Here is a 21,402-nt window from a genome sequence, read left to right on the forward strand (position 1 = left end):
CACAAAAGTCCTAAAGAGGCAAGATGAGAAAAGCAGTGTGGTTGACAAGGTCAAATGCTGAAGATAGATTGAGTGAGACCAGAAGAGTGACATTGCAGGCATCAAGGGTAGAATGAAGTTCACTCAAAAGTGCTGCTCTAGTCTCTGTACTATGAGAATTACAAAAACCTGTTTAATGTGAGTGAAGAATAGGCAGATCATTGATCCTGGAAGTTGGTCAAAAAACACACGTTCAGTAATTTTAGAAAGAATATATAGATTAGAAACAGCGATAGTTTTTAAGAACAGAGGGATCAAGTGAGGGTTTTTTAAGTAACTGACAGACAACCACCTTCTTCCATGAGGAATAAGCCCTAAGGAATGATTTTGAGTAACCAAATGAAGAGCCACAGGAACCAGGCCATGATGGGAGTGTTTAAGCCAACTAGAAGGTAGCGGATCTAAGGGACAGGTAGTGAGCTCAATAGATGGTAAAGTGCATTAGAGAAGGGAGAGAAAAGAAGTTCAGGTGGAACCTGCTAACGGAGTACAGGATTGATTATTGGAAGATAGAACCAAAGAAATATCTACGGAGGGAGAAGAAATGTAGGAAGAGATCTGTTCATCTGCTTGGCCAGAATGAGCATACAGATGTGGAAATATTAACACAAATTAGGAAAGCTAACAAACTGGGTAACACAATAATAGGTGGTTTCAATTCCCAATCATACCAAAAGAAGAAAGCTGCGTCATATCATAGGTTGTATGCTGTATGCTGTAGGCTTTTCAGGATTTTGTCAAGAGCTTCCTCTGTGACCTGGTTGATTGAGTCCCAGATGGCTGTGCATGGTGAGCAAGAGGGAGTGTTCTCTTCATTAGCTGTTTGGAGATCTGATGGGACTAGCTGTCTGTAGGTCTAGATGGAGACCTTTCATTTTGTTGGCACAGTATGTGGCAAAATCATTGCTGGTTGGTGACTGGGAAGGCTGGTTTTGTTTTGGGTTTTGGAGTAGTCTGTATACTGTTCTAAGTAGTTGTACATAGCCAGCTATCCGGCGATATTCAGCAGGGGATAACCGGCCATCTTCTTCTGAATATTGCGAGCTAGCAGATAGCTAGTTATATCACTCGATATAACCGACTATCCACCTATTTTTAAAGCTGGTTTAGCGGTCATATTTGGCCTTGTGAAAATGTGGGATATCTTTGGCTGGTTTAAAGATAACTGGCTAATGCTGAATATCGGCTTAGCTAGTTATCTTGAAACCAGCCAAACGTAAACCAGATATTCAATGCCAGTCACCGGAAACGGCCTGGCATTGAATATCCGGGTTTATTGCCGAATGCAGGACTTTTCCAGTCTAACTCTCGCAGTCTGAATATCGGCCCTTTAATGCACATAAGGTAAGAGCTCATTCAATTATTGGTTATGAAAAAACACTACTATTGACATCAAAACTATTATTTATAAGCATCAGATAAATTGTATGCAAAAATAGTCAAATTGTGGTGATATAATACATATACCCACAGATTCTACATACGGTTCACAGAGTTGCACAAATATATCGACTTCTGAGATGTGCTTGGAAATAAATTGGATAATGAGCTCTGAACCATCCATAACAACCAATTATTGATAACTGGCATGTATTAAAATTTGTGCATGCATCTGAATGTGTGTTAACTTCTGTAAGCCACCACATGTATTTCAAAAGGGGGGTGACCATGGGCATGTCAGGGGCATTCTGAAAAGCTGCATACAGAATTACGGAATACTGCCTCTGCTGTTTACACCAGGTTTCAGTAGGCGTAAATCTGGCACCCAAAAGTTAGGCACAAGATCCGCACTGAATGTTATTCTATATAAGGTGTGGGCCCTTTAAAGAATAATGCTTAGTGCTGAATTTGTCTGCATCTATGTTTTGGTGCTTTTTATTCAATATCCTCCATAGTGAAAACATATTAAACATTCGTCTCTTCAGGAAGGATCATAGGCCCTACTGATATTTTGGAAAATTGTGTTTTTTTATCATTTGGATCAAATGAATATCAGTTTAGAATTCAATTCCCAGAACTGTCTCAAGCATATTTCAGTGTTAGCCTCCCTGATGCAAAGGTACCTCTGCTTTTTTAGGTTGTATCTGCAGATTGCTCCAGTCTGCTTCATTTCCATCATCTTGCCACTAGGGTGTTTAGCCCATGATTTATTGAATTGCATTAATGTTTTTGTCTCCATCATCCTCCTCCACTATTTGCTGATATTCCTGGGTCTTTCCCCTCTGAGATTCACATCACAAACCATAGTTAACGTTTGTTCTGGTGAAAAAGATTTGCTTCTTGTACACCATCCTGGCTCCTGGCCAGTTAAATAGCATTTAAGCACCTAATTGCGGATATTCAGTGGGAGATCTTCCTGTAAATATCCCAGCTAGTGACTAGCTGCAACCATCTACATCAGGAAGAATTAGGGGTTACAGAGGATAGGCAGACTGGATGGGTCATATGGCCTTTATCTGCCGTCATGTTTCTATGTATCTATATCATGCAACATAGCTGGTTAAGCGTGGCTATCAATGCCAAACCTTCTATTTTGAGCAGACCTATCTTTGACTGCTAAAACGTTAACCAGATAGTGCTGAATACCTGCATAGTCAACTAACATTTTAGAGGCCAAAATAAACCCAGCAATGGACAGCAAATATGCTTCACGCTGGCTGAATATGAGAACCATGTGCTTGTCAGATCTTGGTTGCTGATTTCGGTTTCTGTGTTACCTTGTAGATTTGCAGGACATGTCCTTGATGTTGCTGAGAATTCGTGGCCCAGAAAAGCTCCCAACAAGCTACAACCTACTGCTTCATATTTCTGCATCGGATTCTGACAAGTTAGGAGTGTTTCATTCTCAAAGTAAGTGTGCCCAAGAGCCTTCCTCTCTCATTTTCAGAACATAAACGTAGTCATAGTGGGTCTGACCAAAGGGTCCATCCAGCCCAGTGTTCTGTTTCTAACAGTGATCAATGCAAATCACAAGTACCTGGCAGAATCCCAAAAAGTAACTATGCTACCCCCTAGGGATAAGCAGTGGCTTTTCCCAGATCTATCTTCATAATGGTTTATGGACTTCCAGGAATTTGGCTTAACCTATTTTAAACCCACCTGCATTAACTGCTTCTCGTATACCTCATTTCATACCCACATGCGTTCTCTCAACCCATCAACATACCACCCCCCCCGCCCCTCCCCAATACTTATCAATTGCCAAGTACTCACTATCCCCTGGAGATTCCCACTTCATCTCTCCTATCCATAATTCCCTGTTCTGTTCCCCACTTTTTTCCATTCAGTCACCAAGTCCCATCCTCTTCTGCTCTGTTCCCCCCCCCCCAACACACATACTACTACTACTACATACACACACACACACATTATCTCCCTCTGAATATCATCAGTTAGGCACTTTAACACTATTTAACCGGCCAGGGGCCGTGCCTGGCCGGTTAAATAGTTTTGAATATCAGGAGGAAAGTGTTTTAGCTACCATGATATTACTTTTATCTAATCTAACACTGGATCTCCAGCATAACTTATCAGTTTCTATAGTCCTACGTAACCATGATCTCTTTAGTTCCCTACAGTCACATTGCAAGGCCATGAATTCTGAATTATATAAGGGAGAAAAAGATGTTCCATGTCTAACCCATTTCAAAGGGGCCACAGAATCTGCAGTCCTGAGATAATTCAGTATTCTAATGTAATAACATAGCTTGGCTGTCTGTGTGCTGAAAATACCTGACTAACTTGTAATTGGATAGACTCATTATCAAACTATTTCTAATCTTAGAACCATTAACATCAGTTCCTCTCTAAGGGAAAATAAAATCCAATTTATAAGGATTTGACCATATTAATGGAGATAGTACAACTCGAATCTGAGAAAAATAATTTATCCAACACATGCTTTTCCTCTTATATGTGCCAAAAGTTGGAATCTAGGACATAATAAAAAGCATTAGAGTCCTGTGTCCTTTAAGTGTAAAATGAAGTCTCCTAAGATACAATTAATTTGAAAATACAAACGATGTTGAGTAATAATCTCTAGAAAAAAAATCCAGTGAACTTTGACAACCCACTTGCTCCTGATCCTTATTCAAACTATCCCAAGAAATAGAAATTTATATAGAACATTTATATTCCACATATTCCCAACATAGCAGACTCTTATGTGGCTAACAATTTATAAAGAATGAACATCAAACAAATGCAAGGGTGGGGGGGGGAACAACAGGGGAAGCCAAGGAGGGACGGCAGGAAGTTAAGGAACAGCTGAGAAGGTTTTACCACATAGATGAGTCTTGAGTAGTTTCTTAAACAGGGCGTGGTCAGTAGTTTCCCTTAATGCGGATGGCAGAGCATTCCAGTATCGTGGACTCATAAAGCAAAAAGAGGAGGCGAAGAGCAATTTGTACTGTACATTCTTGCAGTTAGGATAGTGGAGATGTAGATAAGTACGGGATGGCTTCTTGGAGGGAGGTCAATCAGGCTGAACATATAAACTGGAGCATCCCCGTAAACGATCTTGTGGGTTAGAAATTCCAGGCCTCTTTCTGAATGACTCTGCAGTAACCTTAGTATTGTGTTCCGCTATAATTGTTTGCATGGCCAAGACTACATTCAGTACACACAAAAAAAAAAACAAAAAAAAGGGAGCGGAAAAAGCCTCAGAAAATGCAGGAAACGTTTTGTCAAATGAACCTGCTGCATTAATCTTCGACATAAAAAAAACCTCATTCCCAATCAACAGTTAACATATTTGAAGTTTATATCTAAATTAAAAAAAAAAAGCAAATTCCACTTCATATTCAATTCAAAAATATAACTACTTAGCTTTAATGCAGCATACTAATCACTCTGATGCTGGGCATTGTTTCGCTGGCCACTGCGCTGCTTCAGGGAGAGACAGAAAAATCCAATGCAAAAAAGAAAAGCAAAGTGATCATATTGCCAATTTCAAAACCATTTATCAAAAAACAATTTCAAAAACACAGCTCATCCTGCTCATTGTTTTGCTGTTTCAGCTGAGCACATTCAAAATGGCAACTCGGTGTATTTTGGTCACATTTATAGAAACAGCCAATCAAAAGCTTTCTAAATAGGTACTATGGATATTCATTGGTTCACAAAAATTGAATTAGCTCAAGGTGAAAATTTAGGCCAGCTGGTTGCAAACAGCCAAAACGAAAATCCAACTCTGTTCTCTTTGAAGGAGCTATGAACGTTGCCACCCCACCCCCCAGGCTTTTTTCTCTCTTTTTTTTTTTTTCTTTTTAGTGTATTGAATGCAGTCGTCTGAACACGATACTAGTGAAGAGTTTTGTGGAGGAGTAGCCTAGTGGTTAGTGCAGCGGACTCTGATCCTGGGGACCTGGGTTCGATTCCCACTTCAGCTCCTTGTAACTCTGGGCAAGTCTCTTAACCCTCCATTGCCCCAGGTACAAATAAGTACCTGTATATACTATGTAAACTGCTTTGAATGTAGTTGCAAAAACCTCAGAAAGGCAGTATATCAAGTCCCATTTCCTTTATGACATCACAATATCAGAAGTGAGCCAAGTATCGGGCAATCAAGCCATTGTGACATCACTGATGAGGTTGGCTCTTATTGGTGGAATGAGTGGAGGAGTGGCCTAGTGGTTAGTGTAGTGGACTTTGATCCTGGGGAACTGAGTTCAATTCCCACTGCAGCTCCTTGTGACTCTGGGCAAGTCACTTAACCCTCCATTGTCCCAGGTACAAATAAGTACCTTATATACTATGTAAACTGCTTTGAATGTAGTTGCAAAAAAACACAGAAAGGCGGTATATAAGTCCCATTCCCATTCCCCTTTTTATTTTGGTTTGATAATTTCACTCCTCATAGTTCATGATTCTGCAGTAGCTTAGCCAATATCCAATCTTCATATAATACCAAAATTCCACTCCTTTGTAAGAAGCCCTAGAACAAGTTAATTACCTTATAACCTGGGAGGAGGAGGAAAATACAGGGGAGGCAAAGAAAATTTAACCTTCATATTCAGTGAGTCTAGTCTCTGTCAAAAACACTAATCCATACTCTGAATCGTCAACAAGATCTTTTATTACCTCTAACTTATTGCATACTGATCTTGCATTTAGGACACAGGGCATTGGCATAGTACATAAGTATTGCCACACTGGGACACACCAAATGTCTGTCAAGCCCAGCATCCTGTTTCCAACAGTGGCCAATCCAGGTTACAAATACCTGGCAAGATCCAGAAAAATACATTTTATTCATGCTTATCCCAGAAATAAGCAGTGGATTTTCCTGAAGTCAATTTAATAATAGTCTATGAACATTTCCTTTAGGAGATCTTCCAGACCTTTTTTAAATCCCACATTCTCTGGCAATGAATTCCAGAGTTTAATTGCACGTTGAGTGAAGAAATATTTTCTCCGATTCGTATTAAATTTACTACATTATAGCTTCATCACATGCCCCCTAGTCCTAGTATTTTTGGAAAGAGTAAACAAACGACTCACGTCTACCTGTTGCACTCCACTCATTATTTGATAGACCTCTATCTCCCCTCAGCCGTCTCTTCTCCAAGCTGAAGAGCCCTAGACGCGTCAGCCTTTCCTCAAAGGGAAGTTGTCCCATCCCCTTTATCATTTTTGTTGCCCTTCTCTGCACCTTTTCTAATTCCACTATATCTTTTTTGAGATGCAGCGACCAGAATTGAACACAATATTCGAGGTGCGTTTGCACCATGAATCAATACAGAGGTATTATAGCGCCCTCACTTTTTGTTTTCCATTCCTTTCCTAATAATACCTAACATTCTATTTGCTTTCTTTGCCGTTGCACACTGAGCACAGGGTTTCAACGTGTCATCAACAATGACGCTGAGATCCCTTACTTGGTCGCTTACTCCTAACGTGGAACTTTGCATTACATATTTATTGTTCGGGTTCCTCTTTCCCACTTGCATCATTTTGCACTTGCTCACACTGAATGTCATCTGCCATTTATATGCCCAGTCTCGTAAGGTCCTCTTGTAATTTTTCACAATCCTCTCGCAATTTAACAACTTTGAATAACTTTGTGTCATCAGCAAATTTAATTACCTCAATAGTTACTCCCATCTCTAGATCATTTATAAATATGTTAAAAAGCAGCGGTCACAGCACAGACCCCTGGGGAATCCCACTATCTACCCTTCTCTATTGAGAATACTGACTATTTAACCCTACTCTCTCTATCTTTTAACCAGTTTTTAATCCACAATAGAACACTGCCTCCTATCCCATGACTCTCTAGTTACTATGAAAAGACATGAATACCCAACAAATATATCTAGATCTTACTGTGATATGTTACATTTTTCTAAAGGTACCACCATAGCATTCCTGCCCCCAAATTACTTTGGTTAGGGTGGTGGACTTTGGTCCTGGGGAACTGAGGAACTGAGTTCGATTCCCGGCACAGGCAACTCCTTGTGACTCTGGGCAAGTCACTTAACCCTCCATTGCCCCATGTAAGCCGCATTGAGCCTGCCATGAGTGGGAAAGTGCGGGGTACAAATGTAAAAAAAAAAAAAAATCTAGCTACTGATGATGTCACAAGGGGCAGGGCCAAATGCCGCATCACCAATTTTCCCAGCCCCGCAGCCTTCTTTCATGCACTGAAGCTGTCTTAAATGCAGAATAGTAGAGTGAAAATGAAATGCCAAGCTCGAGCCAGCAGAGTTTCAGATCATGTTGTGTACACAGTACACTGGTCCCATACTACCAATTAACTTATCCTGTGAGTTCAGTTCTAGTCCCTATATCATTCAGCATTTTTCTCGCCTCTCTGGCTTTGCTTATTCAATCATTAGATTTCAACTTTTTCATCTATATGGATAATATGCAGCTACTTCGTACCTTGAATACCTGCTCCCAAGATTCTATCTCTAGTATCTCCACCAAATTGGATAAAATTGCTGAGTGGTTAACAAGGAACAAGTTAAAATTAAATCTAGGAAAGACTGATATTATCTTGGCACGCTTCATCTTACTTACTTCCCATCCACTCTACTGCTAGTGTGTAGTTGCCTTTTAAAGACTCGGTTAAAATACATGGGAATTATTCTTAGTAAGCATCTTAACAAACTTTGCCTATACCCAAGTAAAACTGAACTTCTCTGGGTCCCTAATACAAGTTGACATGTACCTGACATCAAAATCTCTTTTGGGAAGTACAAACTCCCCTTCAAATCACAAGTCAGGAACCTTGGAATATAGTTAGATTCAACACTTATGCTGCTTCCCCAAATCCAAGCAACCTTCAAGAGCTGCTTTACTATTTGCGACAGCTACGGTGCCTCTCTCCTTACATCGAGAAGGTACATCTTATCCCAGTTGTGCATACCATGATAACATCAAGACTGGATTACTGCAATGCACTATACAATGGTCTGACTACAAAGGGCCTGCACCAGCTCCAGTTGATTCAGAATGCAGCAGCAAGACTCATAGAAGGTTGCAAACGACATGACCACATCACACCATTTTTGCAAAAACGTCATTGGCTACCAGTATAATACAGGGCTAAATTTAAAACTCTGTCTGATCTTCAAGGCCCTTAAAGGAAATGGCCCTGAGTACTTGAAGAACAGGATGACCTTCTACACATCTCCGAGGACACTAAGGTCCTCCCAAGGGGTATCCCTAACCACACCCTCTCCAAAAGACATTACAAGATATGATAGCCGCAAGCAAGCCTTCTCTGGAGTAGCCCCTACACTCTGGAATGCATTCCCTGAAAGGCTCTGCTTAACATAAAACTGCTTGTATTTCAGGAAGCAGGTGAAAGCTTGGGTCTTCAACCAGACCTTTAATGGAAGAAGTAACTAACTTGTTAGTCTCATACACACACACACACACTGAGTGACACAGGCTGCACATACTGCAGCAGGACATGTTTATCCACTCCTACCCTAGCTGAGATAACACTTAATCATCTCTCTGACCTCATGTGCAACTTTCTTTAAATTAGTCACCTTACTCCTGATACTCTCTTACCTAGCTATATATTCCATCTTTGCTTATACCCTATGCTGTCTATTACGTATTGTGTTGACATTGTAAGTAGTATAATATGCCATACTTTGTATTATTTGAATATTTTACTGCTGTAATTGTCTATTTCTTATGTTTGATTTATTCTTACTGTACACCGACTTGAGTGAATTCTCTCAAAAAGGCAGTAAATACATCCCAATAAACAAACATGGATCTACAGAACCAAGTATTAAGAAATCTTCTTTGGTTGTGAAGCAATAATGCGCAGTTCATTCCCTACTTGATAAGAGGTCCCTGCACATTTTCCTTCCAACTGTTATAATTACCCGCCTTGGTTGCTACAACTCTTTACGCCAAGGCTTGAGTAGAGTGGTGTGGTAGCCATGTTAGTCCACTTTTAAAGGTAATCAATACAAATCAAACAAAATAAAACATGGAAAAGAAAATAAGATGATACCTTTTTTATTGGACATAACTTAATACATTTCTTGATTACCTTTCAAAGGTTGCCCTTCATCTTCAGATTGGAAATAAGCAAATGTGGTAGATGACAGTATATATAAGAAAAACTTCCAAGCATTTCATTGACAGTCTAACAGGGTGGAGATGGGTAGGAGGTATGCATGGGAACATCAAAGCATTTCAGAGATAGTCTAACAGGATGGGGGTGGATAGGTGAGAGGAGGGTGATAAACATAGCAGTACAACTTTATGGTTTATAATGGGTTGGTGTCTCTCTCTGATTTGGCCTCAGACCCCAGGAAGCTTCTGGGTCTCCCCTTCTCCTCCGGTTCCTTTCACAGAGGCTCAACAAAGTCCAAACTTCTTATAAGTAAAAGTTTTTATTTTCTTTCTTTAACTCCAGGGCCGTGCCTAGGGTCTCTGGCGCCCCCCTGCAGCCTATCAGTTGGCGCCCCCCCTGCAGACTATCAGTTGACGGCAGCCCCCCCCCCCCCCCCCCGTGAAAATGATCGCTCACCACTTGCCACACTGACAGGAATTGTCAGCAATATTCTTAGAAAGAAATTGCTATACATTGCAAAATAAGATAGCAGATGTAAATTCTCAAAGTGGACATATTCCAAACACTAAAATGAAAATAAAATGATTTTTTTTCTACCTTTGTTGTCTGGTGACTTTCTTTTTCTGATCATGCTGGCCCAGTATCTGATTCTGCTGCTATCTGTCCTCTTAACTCCATTTCCAGGGCTTCCTTTCCATTTATTTCTTTCCTTTCCTCCTTTCTTCTTCATTTCTGGTCCTCAGCTTCTGCCTATTTTCTTCATCCATGTGCAGTTTTTCTCCTCTCTTCCTTTTCCCTCATTTCATCTCCTTCATCTCTGTTCCCTCTCCTCTATGTCCAGCAATTTCTCCTCTCTCCCTGAGCCCTGCCCTCCCAATCCATGCCCATCCATGCTCCTCTGTCCCCTGCCCCCTCCATTCATCCTTTTCCAGCAATTCCCCTCTCTCCCTGAGCCCTGCCCTCCCAATCCATGCCCATCCATGCTCCTCTGTCCCCTGCCCCCTCCATTCATCCCTTTCCAGCAATTCCCCTCTCTCCCTGAGCCCTGCCCTCCCAATCCATGCCCATCCATGCTCCTCTGTCACCTGCCCCCTCCATTCATCCCTATCCAGCAATTCCCCTCTCTCCCTGAGCCCTGCCCTGCAATCCATATCCATCCATGCCCATCTGTACCCTCCATTCATCCCTATCCAGCAATTCCCCTCTCCCTGCCCCCTCCATTCATCCCTTTCCAGCAATTCCCCTCTCCCTGCCCCCTCCATTCATCCCTTTCCAGCAATTCCCCTCTCCCTGCCCTCCCAATCCATGTCCATCCATGCTCCTCTGTCCCCTGCCCCTCCATTCATCCCTTTCCAGCAATTCCCCTCTCTCCCTGAGCCCTGCCCTCCCAATCCATGCCCATCCATGCTCCTCTGTCCCCTGCCCCCTCCATTCATCCTTTTCCAGCATTTCCCCTCTCTCCCTGAGCCCTGCCCTCCCAATCCATGCCCATCCATGCTCCTCTGTCCTCTGCCCCTCCATTCATCCTTTTCCAGCAATTCCCCTCTCTCCCTGAGCCCTGCCCTCCCAATCCATGCCCATCCATGCTCCTCTGTCCCCTGCCCCCTCCATTCATCCCTTTCCAGCAAGCCCCCTCCATTCATCCCTTTCCAGCAATTTCCCTCTCTCCCTGAGTGAGCCCTGCCCTCCCAATCCATGCCCATCCATGCTCCTCTGTCCCCTGCCCCCTCCATTCATCCTTTTCCAGCAATTCCCCTCTCTCCCTTCCATGACCCCCCCTCGCATCCATGCTCCTCTCTCTCCCATGTCCCAGCCTGGCCTGCCCTCTTCTCCCCCCCCCCTTCGCATCCATGACCCCCCTTCGCATCCATGCTGTCATTTCTCCCCTGCCCTCCCGCTCCCATTGTTCAACTGCCCACCCTCTTCTCTCCCCCCAACATCCCTTTTCTTTTTTTTTCTTTTTAAATTTACCTTCGTGGCGGCGGTTCCGGCAGCGCAGCGTCAGGGAAGGAGGCGGCGCTCCCGACGTCTAGCCTTCCCTTCGCTGTGTTCCGCCTTCTTCTGACGTCATCCTTGAAGGCGGAACACAGCGAAGGGAAGGCTAGACGTCGGGAGCGCCGCCTCCTTCCCTGACGCTGCGCTGTCGGAACCGCCGCCACGGAGGTAAATTTAAAAAGAAAAAAAAAGAAAAGGGATGTTAGGGGAGGGCGAGCGAGGTGAGCATGGTGCGGCGGCGCCCCCCTGCCATGCTTACCTCGCTTACCGGGTTAGCACGGCCCTGTTTAACTCAACATAATCCTTCTTTCTTAGTCTTCTTTTAATCAGAACATAACCAAAAGGAAAACACATTAGTTCTGTGTCTGGCAATCAAAGCGCCTTCCAGGCTCAAACAGTTCATACAGCTTCTTTCATAATCTTGCAGCACAAAGAAACAGTTTCTCTTCACATTTCCCCTTCCTTGGGTTTTAAACTGTGCAGCCTTCCTTTCTCTTCCCTGAGGCCAGCGTACCTGTCACATCTTTAACAGAGACCTTCCCCACTGCCTCAACCTTTCTCCTCCAGCCTTCCACCACTGTCTCAATGGAGATGCCACAAACCTCCAACGGTATCTCTCTCTGTTTGAGCCAGAGCAGCAATTTCCATGCTCTCCTCCTCCAGTCCTTCAGCTACTTCCATTTTATCCTCCTCACCAGCTTCCTCCGCCCCCAATCTCCCCAGCTGTCCCTCATTACCTTCATCAGAAACCATCTCCCAATCCTCTAAACCATCTCTTAGCTTCTGCATAGCTCGGTGGGGAAGAGAGGAATTCTGGGATTGATAGTTCCTAACCCTCTTCACTACTTCTGTTGGCCTTTCAGCCACAAGGGGGCGAACTCTCTGAATACTGGGGCCTTGGCCTCGAAACCTTCCCTGTCGGTGCCCCCCTGCTCTCTGCGACCCCTGTTCCTGTGATTTCCTTGACCCCCCTATCCTCTGACCCTTCACAAGATTTATCTTCAACAGGAAAAGCCAAATTAAAAAGCAACAATATTAGGAACGTTAATTCCAGGATTCTTAAACCACAAATCTTTAGTTTTAATAGTATTCAGCTTCAACATATTATTCATGGCCCAATGTTGAATCTTGTCCATACAAGAAGACAGTTTAGCAATGGTGTCTCCTAAATCATCAGATGCAGGAATTAGCATTAAAATATCATCTGCCTAAGAAAATAGCAACTCATCTGCTTCCAATTTAATAGAGCCTAAAGATGACATAAATAAGTTGAAAAGCAAAGGTGATTAAGGAGAACCAGGGCCGTGCCAACCCAGTAAGCGGGGTAAGCACTGCAGGGGGGCGCCTGCCTTCAAGGGCGCCGTGCCAGTCGAGTTCTATTAAAAAAATTAACCGTACCGTACTGCGTTGGTGCCTATGCGCATGCGCTGCTACCTTCCCGCGCGCAGCGCTTGGGTCTCCTCCCAATTGTGCCATTTTCATAATCCTTTTGAAACTCTCTAAAATTTGTTCTATCAAATAGCCCCCCATTCCCATCTTTCAGCTCCTATTTCCTTTGCATCTTGTGCTCCCTCTGCCTGCTGTTCTTCAACTTGTCATTCATCTTTTATGGTAATGGACTGAAAAAGGGGGCAGGGTGGGAGAAGAGAGAAAGGAGAGGGGGGGTGCCAACTAATAGTCTGCAGGGGGGCACCAGAGACCCTAGGCATGGCCCTGAGGAGAACCCTGTGTCACTCCACAGCCAGGAGACCAGAACTGAGAAATAGCATTATTTTTGCAGATACAGTAACTTTGGTCAATTAAAAACTCCTTAAACCATGTAAGGACTGAACCTGTTAGACCAATCTCACTCAATCTTCCATCAGTAGATCATGATCCACAGCATCAAAAGCTGCCAAAATATCAAATTGCAGCAAAGTGGTCTGTCTACCTAAACATAACTGCCCCTGATATTCAAAACCATTTAACCGGTCAGGAATGTCACCTGGCCAGTTAAATGGCACTTAACCAGCTATCAGACGATATTCAGCAGAGGACAGCTGGTTATCCCCTGCTGAATAGTCCCGGTTAGCAGCTAGGAGATAACTGGCTATATTGTGCGATTTATGGCTGGCTATTGCCGAATATTCACCACATAGCCGGCTATTGTAAGCAGCCACATCAGGCCACGTAAATAGCAGAAATATCTTTGGCCGGTTTAAAATTCAAAGGTCTTGCATTCCTGTATTGATTTAAAGTTTCCTTTCAGTATTCTCAGCATAAAATCATTGATACAGTGTTCTGGTTTTATAAAGTGCTGTCCCACAGAGTTAACATCCTGGTTGGCACTGGCATTTTTCATATGATGTCTATGTAAATTAAATCTGTTTTTCAGCATCTGGCTTGTTTCTCCAATATAGCACCCTTTTGACTACATATCAGACCACACCCCTAAAATACTACCGGTATATTGATGACATTTTTATGATTTGGACTGAGGGGGAAGAAACTCTAAAAAAAAAAAAAAAAAAAAAAAAAAAAAATTTACAGTTCTTTCAATACATACCATCCTACAATCAGACTCAAAATTGACTACTCCCCAAAAAAGTCAATTTTTGGGACACCACAGTTTCAATCAGCAATGGCTACATACATACATCCATATACAAGAAACCCACAGACAAATGCAGCTACCTCCACAACTCCAGCTTCCACCCTTCACATACAAAAAAAAAATCCATTATTCACAGCCAAGGCACAAGATACCACCGTATCTGCTCTGACACAGGGGACAGAGATAGGCACCTCAAAATCCTGACTGCATCCTTCAAACAGAAAGGCTATAACCCCAAAGATATATATCACCAAGAATATTGCCTCCTCCCTAAAAACACCCAGGGAAAATTTGCTACAGTACAAAGAAAAGAAAGTAATGGACAGAACCCCCCTTGTACTGACATACAGCCCAGAGCTGGAAAAACTGAGGAAATCACTTGTTCAGAACCCTTTATTTTATCATCCTCACTTTAATATTCCCTTATCTCTTGTTTGTCCTGTTTGTCTGTCCTAATTAGATTGTAAACTCTGTCGAGCAGGGACTGTCACTTCATGTTCAAGTGTACAGCGCTGCGTACGTCTAGTAGCGCTATAGAAATGATGATTAGTAGTAAAATCATAAGAGATCTGCAGCCACTACTCCAGGAGGATGAATTACTGAAAGAGATGTTCCCATCCCCACCAGTGCTGGCATTCCAACAGCCACCCAATTTAAAACACAAGCTAGTGAGAAGCAAGCTCTCAACAGACATAAGTACATAAGTAATGTCACACTGGGAAAAGACCAAAGGTCCATTGAGCCCAGCATCCTCTCCCTGACAGCAGCCAATGCAGGTCAAGGGCACCTGGCAAGCTACCCAAACGTACAAACATTTTATACATGTTATTCCTGAAATTTTTATTTTTTTTTTTGTTACATTTGTACCCCGCGCTTTCCCACTTGTGGCAGGCTCAATGCGGCTTACATGGGGCAATGGAGGGTTAAGTGACTTGCCCAGAGTCACAAGGAGCTGCCTGTGCCTGAAGTGGGAATCAAACTCAGTTCCTCAATTCCCCAGGACCAAAGTCCACCACCCTAACCACTAGGCCACTCCTCCACTCCTCCCAACAGAGACCCATAAAGAAGAGAATGGCACACATCCTTGCAATATATCCAGCTGCAAACTAGGGCAAAACATTTCACAAAACCCCAGTCATTCACAAAGGAAATATATTCAGCATAAAGGAATCCTTCACATGCACATCTTCCAAAGTAGTATATGTCATCCAGTGTAAAAAATGTGACGAAGGGTACTATATTGGAGAAACAAGCCAGATGTTTTCCTGTAGAATTTTCAATCTATTTGGTTCAAGGCTCTTCTTAACTACAGTTCTACCCTCCACCAATTCGATCCACCCTATCACTACGATATAATTTGTACCCTGGTATGACAGTGTCCCACTGGTTATCCTCCTTCCACCAGGTCTCAGAGATACCTATTATATTGAATTTTTCATTTAGTGTAATATATTCTAACTCTCCCATCTTATTTCTTAGGCTTCTGGCATTTGCATATTGACATTTCAAACTATGTTTGTTCCTATTTACATCATGCTCAGTACTTGATAGTATTAATTTTGCAATCTTTTGTCTGATTTTAATTTTTATTTAAGGACACCTGATCTACTACTGATCTCTTTTTCAACCTCACTATCGGGATACCCTATCTTCCCTGTTTTGGTAATATCTTTAAAAGATACCTTATTCCGAATCATGCGCTTTTGAGCGACTGTCAGCCTTTCCCCAGTAGTCCTATCTTTGGCTGCTATAAAGTTAACTGGCCAGGGCTGAATATTAACTTGGTTAAGTTTAAGTTGCCCCCCAAAAAAGGATATTCAGTACCAGTCACCAGAAACAGCCCAGCATTAAATATCCAGCCTCAGTACCCATCATGGCAACAGGTCGCCTGACTCCTGAGGGCTGAATATTAGGGATATGTTCCTAGGCGAAATCTATGTTCCTTAGACATATTGGAATGACAGCACCGGAATAAGAGGCACATTTATCAGGAATGAGGAGGCAGGGGTTCTATGTTGTGCAATATGTTACCAGATACTTTACAGGGAGAGAAATCTTTACCCCATTTCAAGCATCTGTTGAAATCTCATGTTTTCGCCTTGGTATTTTCTGGTTTGAACTTGGGGAATTAAGTGGCAACAGTGTGGAACTGACATGAATGGATGTTGCTATCACTGTTGTAGTTCCGTTTTCTTCTATTTTGATTATATATTTTGAGTGTTGTAAGCTGCTTTGATATTTTTATTATGTAAAGCGGTATAACAAATTTAGGGGCCTTTTACTAAAAGGTTGCTGCATGGCAGCCCGGAACTACTTCCAGCCCAACGTCAATGCCAGCAGCAGTTCCATCCCCAGCATCTGGCATTTCCGGCGCTAGCAGAAATAATGAAAACATATTTCCGCAGGTGGTTACCTGGCAGTAATCGGGCGTCATCGTGTGCTGCTCGATTACCACCAGGTTAGTGCGGGAGCCTCAATGGGCAGTGGTAAACACTGTCCCCAAAATGGCAGCACAGCAAGTGTGAACTTACCACGTGGACATTTTATTTTTGGCTATTTTCACCAACTGCAGTAAAAGGGACCCAGGTGCGTGGCAAAAACGGCCACCGCTCCCACTAACGCAGCTTAGTAAAAGGGCCCCTTAATAAACTATAAATTATATCAAATAAATGTAACTGTAACTGCATAGAGAGTGTATGACACCAGCTGGCCCTGTATTTTCAAAGAGAAACTGCTGGGATTTTCACTTTGAAAATGTGCTTAAGACTTTTGGGCTTTAAAAATTACTCAAGACTTCCTTTCCTTCCATTTTAACATAGTTTCTTTCTTTGTGTTTAGACAAACAGTACACATATGTGATGGGCAAGAAGAAGCTGCATTACAAACTTAGATACACTGGGACAACTGAACACGAATTCTTCGTGGAAGGACTCTGCTTTCCAGACAAAGGATTTTCTGGACTACTCACCATCAACGTCAGCCTTCTGGAGACCATTCCAGAGGTTTGTGCAAAGGAGAAGAGGGAGGAGACACACTAAGAAACCATTTTGTGGATGTCAAGTCTGTGTGTTTCACTATCCTAACTCATTTTAGTAGCTCTGTAAGTTGTTTTAGCCATCTGGCTGATATTCTGCCAGTGGCAGTCAGTATATTTTTAAATGCTAGCCAGATATTCAGTACAGGGCTATGTCCGGGCATGACACTAAATATTGGGGGCTAAATCTGGCTGCCAGAGCTTATTCAGGTCTCAGCTGAATAGTCTGCATAAGACAGTTATGTGGGCTCTGGCTGAATATTGGCTGGGACCCGCATAATTGGTAATATATCAAGACACAGTAGGGAAATAAAGTCACAGGGGACGATATTCAGACTTCGGGAGGGAGCCTGGCTAACTCCCGCATTCAGTGGTCAGCCTGGATATTCAATACCAGGCCGTTTCTAGTGACCAGCATTGAATGTCCGGTTTATTTGTAGTGGTTTAAAGTTAACCGGCTAAGTTGATTTTAGAAAATAACTGATTAACTTTAAATTAGCTAATGTTATACCAATTGTGGCCCGATGAGGCTGCTTATAATAGCCAGATATGAATTGAATATTAGGGGATTGCCAGCTATATACCTCCCGCTGAATATCATTGGATAACTGGTTGTGCCATCTAACTGGCCAGGTGCCATTCCTGGCCGGTTATATGGTTTTGATCAGGGGGCACTGTCAAACTAAATCAATTACTTAACGAAAGGGAAAGGGAATTGGACGTGATACACTGCCTTCTGTGGTTTTTTTGCAACGACATTCAAAGCAGTTTACATAGTATATACAGGTACTTATTTGTACCTAGGGCAATGAAGGGTTAAGTGACTTGCCCAGAGACACAAGGAGCTGCAATGAGAATCAAACCCAGGTTGCCAGGATCAAAGTCCGCTGCACTAACCACTAGGCTACTCCTCCACTAGCAACATTCCATGTAGAATCTCAAATAGGGAAGGGGAAATAGGACTTGACATACTGCTTTTGCTGTGGTTTTTGCAACTACATTCATAGTGGTTTACATAGTACATACAGGTACTTATTTGTACCTAGGTCAGTGGAGGGTTAAGTGACTTACCGAAAGTCAAAGTCCACTGCACTAACCATTAGGCTACTCCTCCAATTTATTTTTAAGATAATAGTGGAATTAGAAAAGGTACAGAAAAGGGTGATGAAAATGATATAAGGGATGGGACGACTTCCTTATAAGGAAAGGCTGAAGTGGCTAGGGCTCTTCAGCTTGGAGAAAAGAAGGCTGAGGGGAGATGTGATAGAGGTCTATAAAATGAGTGCAGTGGAACGGGTAGACGTGAATCATTTGTTTACTCTTTCCAAAAATACTAGGACTAGGGGGCATGCGATGAAGCTACAAAGTAGTAAATTTAATACGAATCGGAGAAAAAGTTTCTTCACTCAACGTTGCCAGAGAATGTGGTAAAGGTGGTTAGCTTAGCGGGGTTTAAAAAAGGTCTGGGTGGCTTTGTAAAGGAAAAGTTCATAGACCATTATAAAATTGACTTGGGAAAATCCACTGCTTATTTCTAGGATAAGCAGCTCTAGGTGCCCAGCACTCCCACCAGGTGCTGTGGAGGACTTGCAGCCCTTCTGCATTTCCTCACAGCTGTATCCGGGGTGACTCCAGTTCCACCCCGATCTTCCCAGGGCCCTCGCTCCAAGTGCACAGAGTTTCCAGGTGCTTTTTGGCTAGGATCAAGCGACCCTCAGGGGGAGGAATGCTGGCTTCGGCCTAACCCCTGGTAAGCCTTTCCTCAGCTGAGAGGTGCCCAGCTCTACCACCGGCTGCCTTTCAGGTGCTGTGGAGGACTTGCAGCTCATCTGCATATCCTTACAGCCTTCTCCGGGGTGACACCCAGGTCCACTCCGATCCACTTAGGGCCTCCGCTCTAGGTGCTGCGAGCCTAACGGCGCGCGGGGCATTTTTCTCTTTACATCTAATCTTCTTCCCAGTTGCTAAAGTACCTCAGTCATTTATGGCCCCTATTCACATTCTCTTCCTAGCCCTGTCTCTTCCTAATCTTTTCCCTCACCCCCTACCTCTCTCCACTACAGGAACTCACTGCCCATCCATCGACTTCATCACCTCACCTTCTCTCCTACCCTCTTCCTTCCTCTTGGCTTTTAATCTCCGCCTCTTTCTTCCGTCCATTTTGCCTTCCCCATTCCATCTAAATACCTCTCGCCTTCGACGCCTTCGTGGCCACACCTCTCCTACTCTCCTCCGCTCTCTTTTACTCCTTCTCTTACTCTCAGCCGGTGACATCAATCCCAATCCTGGCCCCCCTCACCAACTATTATCCCAACTCTACAGATCTCACCGCGACCTCTCTAACCTCATCTCTATTTCTCTACTCCCCTCCTCTTCTCTGCCCTTCTCTTGCGCCCTATGGAATGCCCGCTCTATCTGTAACAAACTCGCCTATATCCAGGACCTCTTTATCTCGCATCACCTCCATCTGCTCGCCATAACAGAAACCTGGCTCTGCCCTGATGACTCTGCTTCAGTCGCAGCCCTGTGCCATGGCGGTTATCTATTTTCACATACTCCTCGCCCTGCTAGCCGTGGGGGCGGTGTTGGACTATTTCTCTCTCCCTCCTCCAGATTTCAACCCCTTCTTCCACCTCAATCTCACTGTTTTTCCTCCTTTGAAGTCCACTCTATCCGCCTTTTCTCTCCTCTGCCTCTTTGAATAGCGGTCATTTATCGTCCCTTTCATCCTTTCTCAGTGACTTTGCCGCCTGGCTTGCCTTCTTCCATGATCCTTCCTCCCTCTCTCTCATCCTTGGTGACTTTAATATTCCTGCTAATGATCCTTCCAACTCTTATATTTCCAAGTTACTCGCTTTAACGTCCTCCTTTAATCTCCAACTATGCTCCACCTCCCCCACTCATCAAAATGGTCACTGTCTTGATCTCATCTTCTCCTCCAACTGTTCACCCTCTAGTTTCCTTGCCTCTGATCTTCCCTCCTCTGATCACCATCTTATAACTTTCACACTTAAATCTCCTCCCTCCCAGTCCCGTCCTATCTTATCTAATTCATCTAGGAATCTTCACGATATTGACCCTTCATCTCTATCCTCCCATGTTTCAAACCTCCTCTCTACTGTGGCACCATCCACGTCTGTCAACGAGGCTGTTTCTTCTTACAGCAATACTCTATCCTCTGCCTTAGACACTCTTGCACCTTTGATGACCCGCCCTGTAAGGCGTACAAAACCCCAACCTTGGCTGACTTCTAATATCCGCTACCTACGTTCCTGTACCCACTCCGCCGAACGCCTCTGGCGGAAATCTCGGGCCCTTGCTGATTTGTTACAGTTTAAGTTCATGCTGACCTCCTTCCAATCTGCTCTTTTACGTGCCAAACAGGATTATTATATCCAACTGACCAACTCTCTTGGTTCTAATCCTCGACTTCTCTTCACCACATTGAACTCTCTCCTCAAGGTGCCCCCTCCCCTAACTCCCCCTTCATTATCTCCTTAGACCCTTGCTGAATTCTTTCACTACAAGGTTCAAAAGATAAACCTTGCTTTCTCTACCTCACCACCTCTCCCTCCACTAGTCCGTTCCCCTCTCTCTCCTTCCCCTCATTCCCTTTCCTCCTTTCCTGAAGTTACTATTGAGGAAACTACACTTCTCCTTTCTTCCTCAAAATGTACCACCTGTTCCTCTGATCCCATTCCCACCCACCTTCTTAATGCCATCTCTCCTGCTCTTATTCCTTTTATCTGTCACATTCTCAACCTCTCACTTTCCACTGCGACTGTCCCTGCTGCCTTTAAATATGCTGTGGTCACACCTCTCCTTAAAAAGCCTTCACTCGACCCTACTTGTCCCTCTAATTACGACCCATCTCCCGTGCTGCTCACCACCGCTGCCTTGATTTTCTCTCCTCACATGCTATTCTTGACCCACTACAATCTGGTTTTCGCCCTCTCCACTCAACCGAAACTGCGCTTACTAAAGTCTCCAATGACCTATTACTGGCTAAATCCAGAGGTCAATATTCCATCCTCATTCTTCTTGATCTTTCTGCTGCTTTTGACACTGTCGATCACAGCATACTTCTCGATACCCTGTCCTCACTTGGATTCCAGGGCTCTGTCCTTTCCTGGTTCTCTTCCTACCTCTCCCTCCGCACCTTTAGTGTTCACTCTGGTGGATCCTCTTCTACTT

At 43.5% G+C, this 21,402-nt stretch overlaps 1 protein-coding gene across 1 annotated transcript in view; it reads left to right on the top strand.

Annotated features, from left to right (window-relative positions):
* LOC115456573 (protein-arginine deiminase type-2-like) overlaps positions 1–21,402 on the top strand; it is a 194,994-nt gene that overhangs the window by 82,007 nt on the left and 91,585 nt on the right. Inside the window, exons 6-7 of the mRNA XM_030185746.1 lie at positions 2,764–2,889; positions 17,013–17,176. Of these exons, the coding sequence (XP_030041606.1) occupies positions 2,764–2,889; positions 17,013–17,176 (290 nt within the window). The remainder of the gene's footprint in view (positions 1–2,763; positions 2,890–17,012; positions 17,177–21,402) is intronic.

The sequence above is a fragment of the Microcaecilia unicolor genome, chromosome 13 (assembly GCF_901765095.1).
Source record: "Microcaecilia unicolor chromosome 13, aMicUni1.1, whole genome shotgun sequence".
NCBI classification, from domain to species: Eukaryota; Metazoa; Chordata; class Amphibia; order Gymnophiona; family Siphonopidae; genus Microcaecilia; species Microcaecilia unicolor.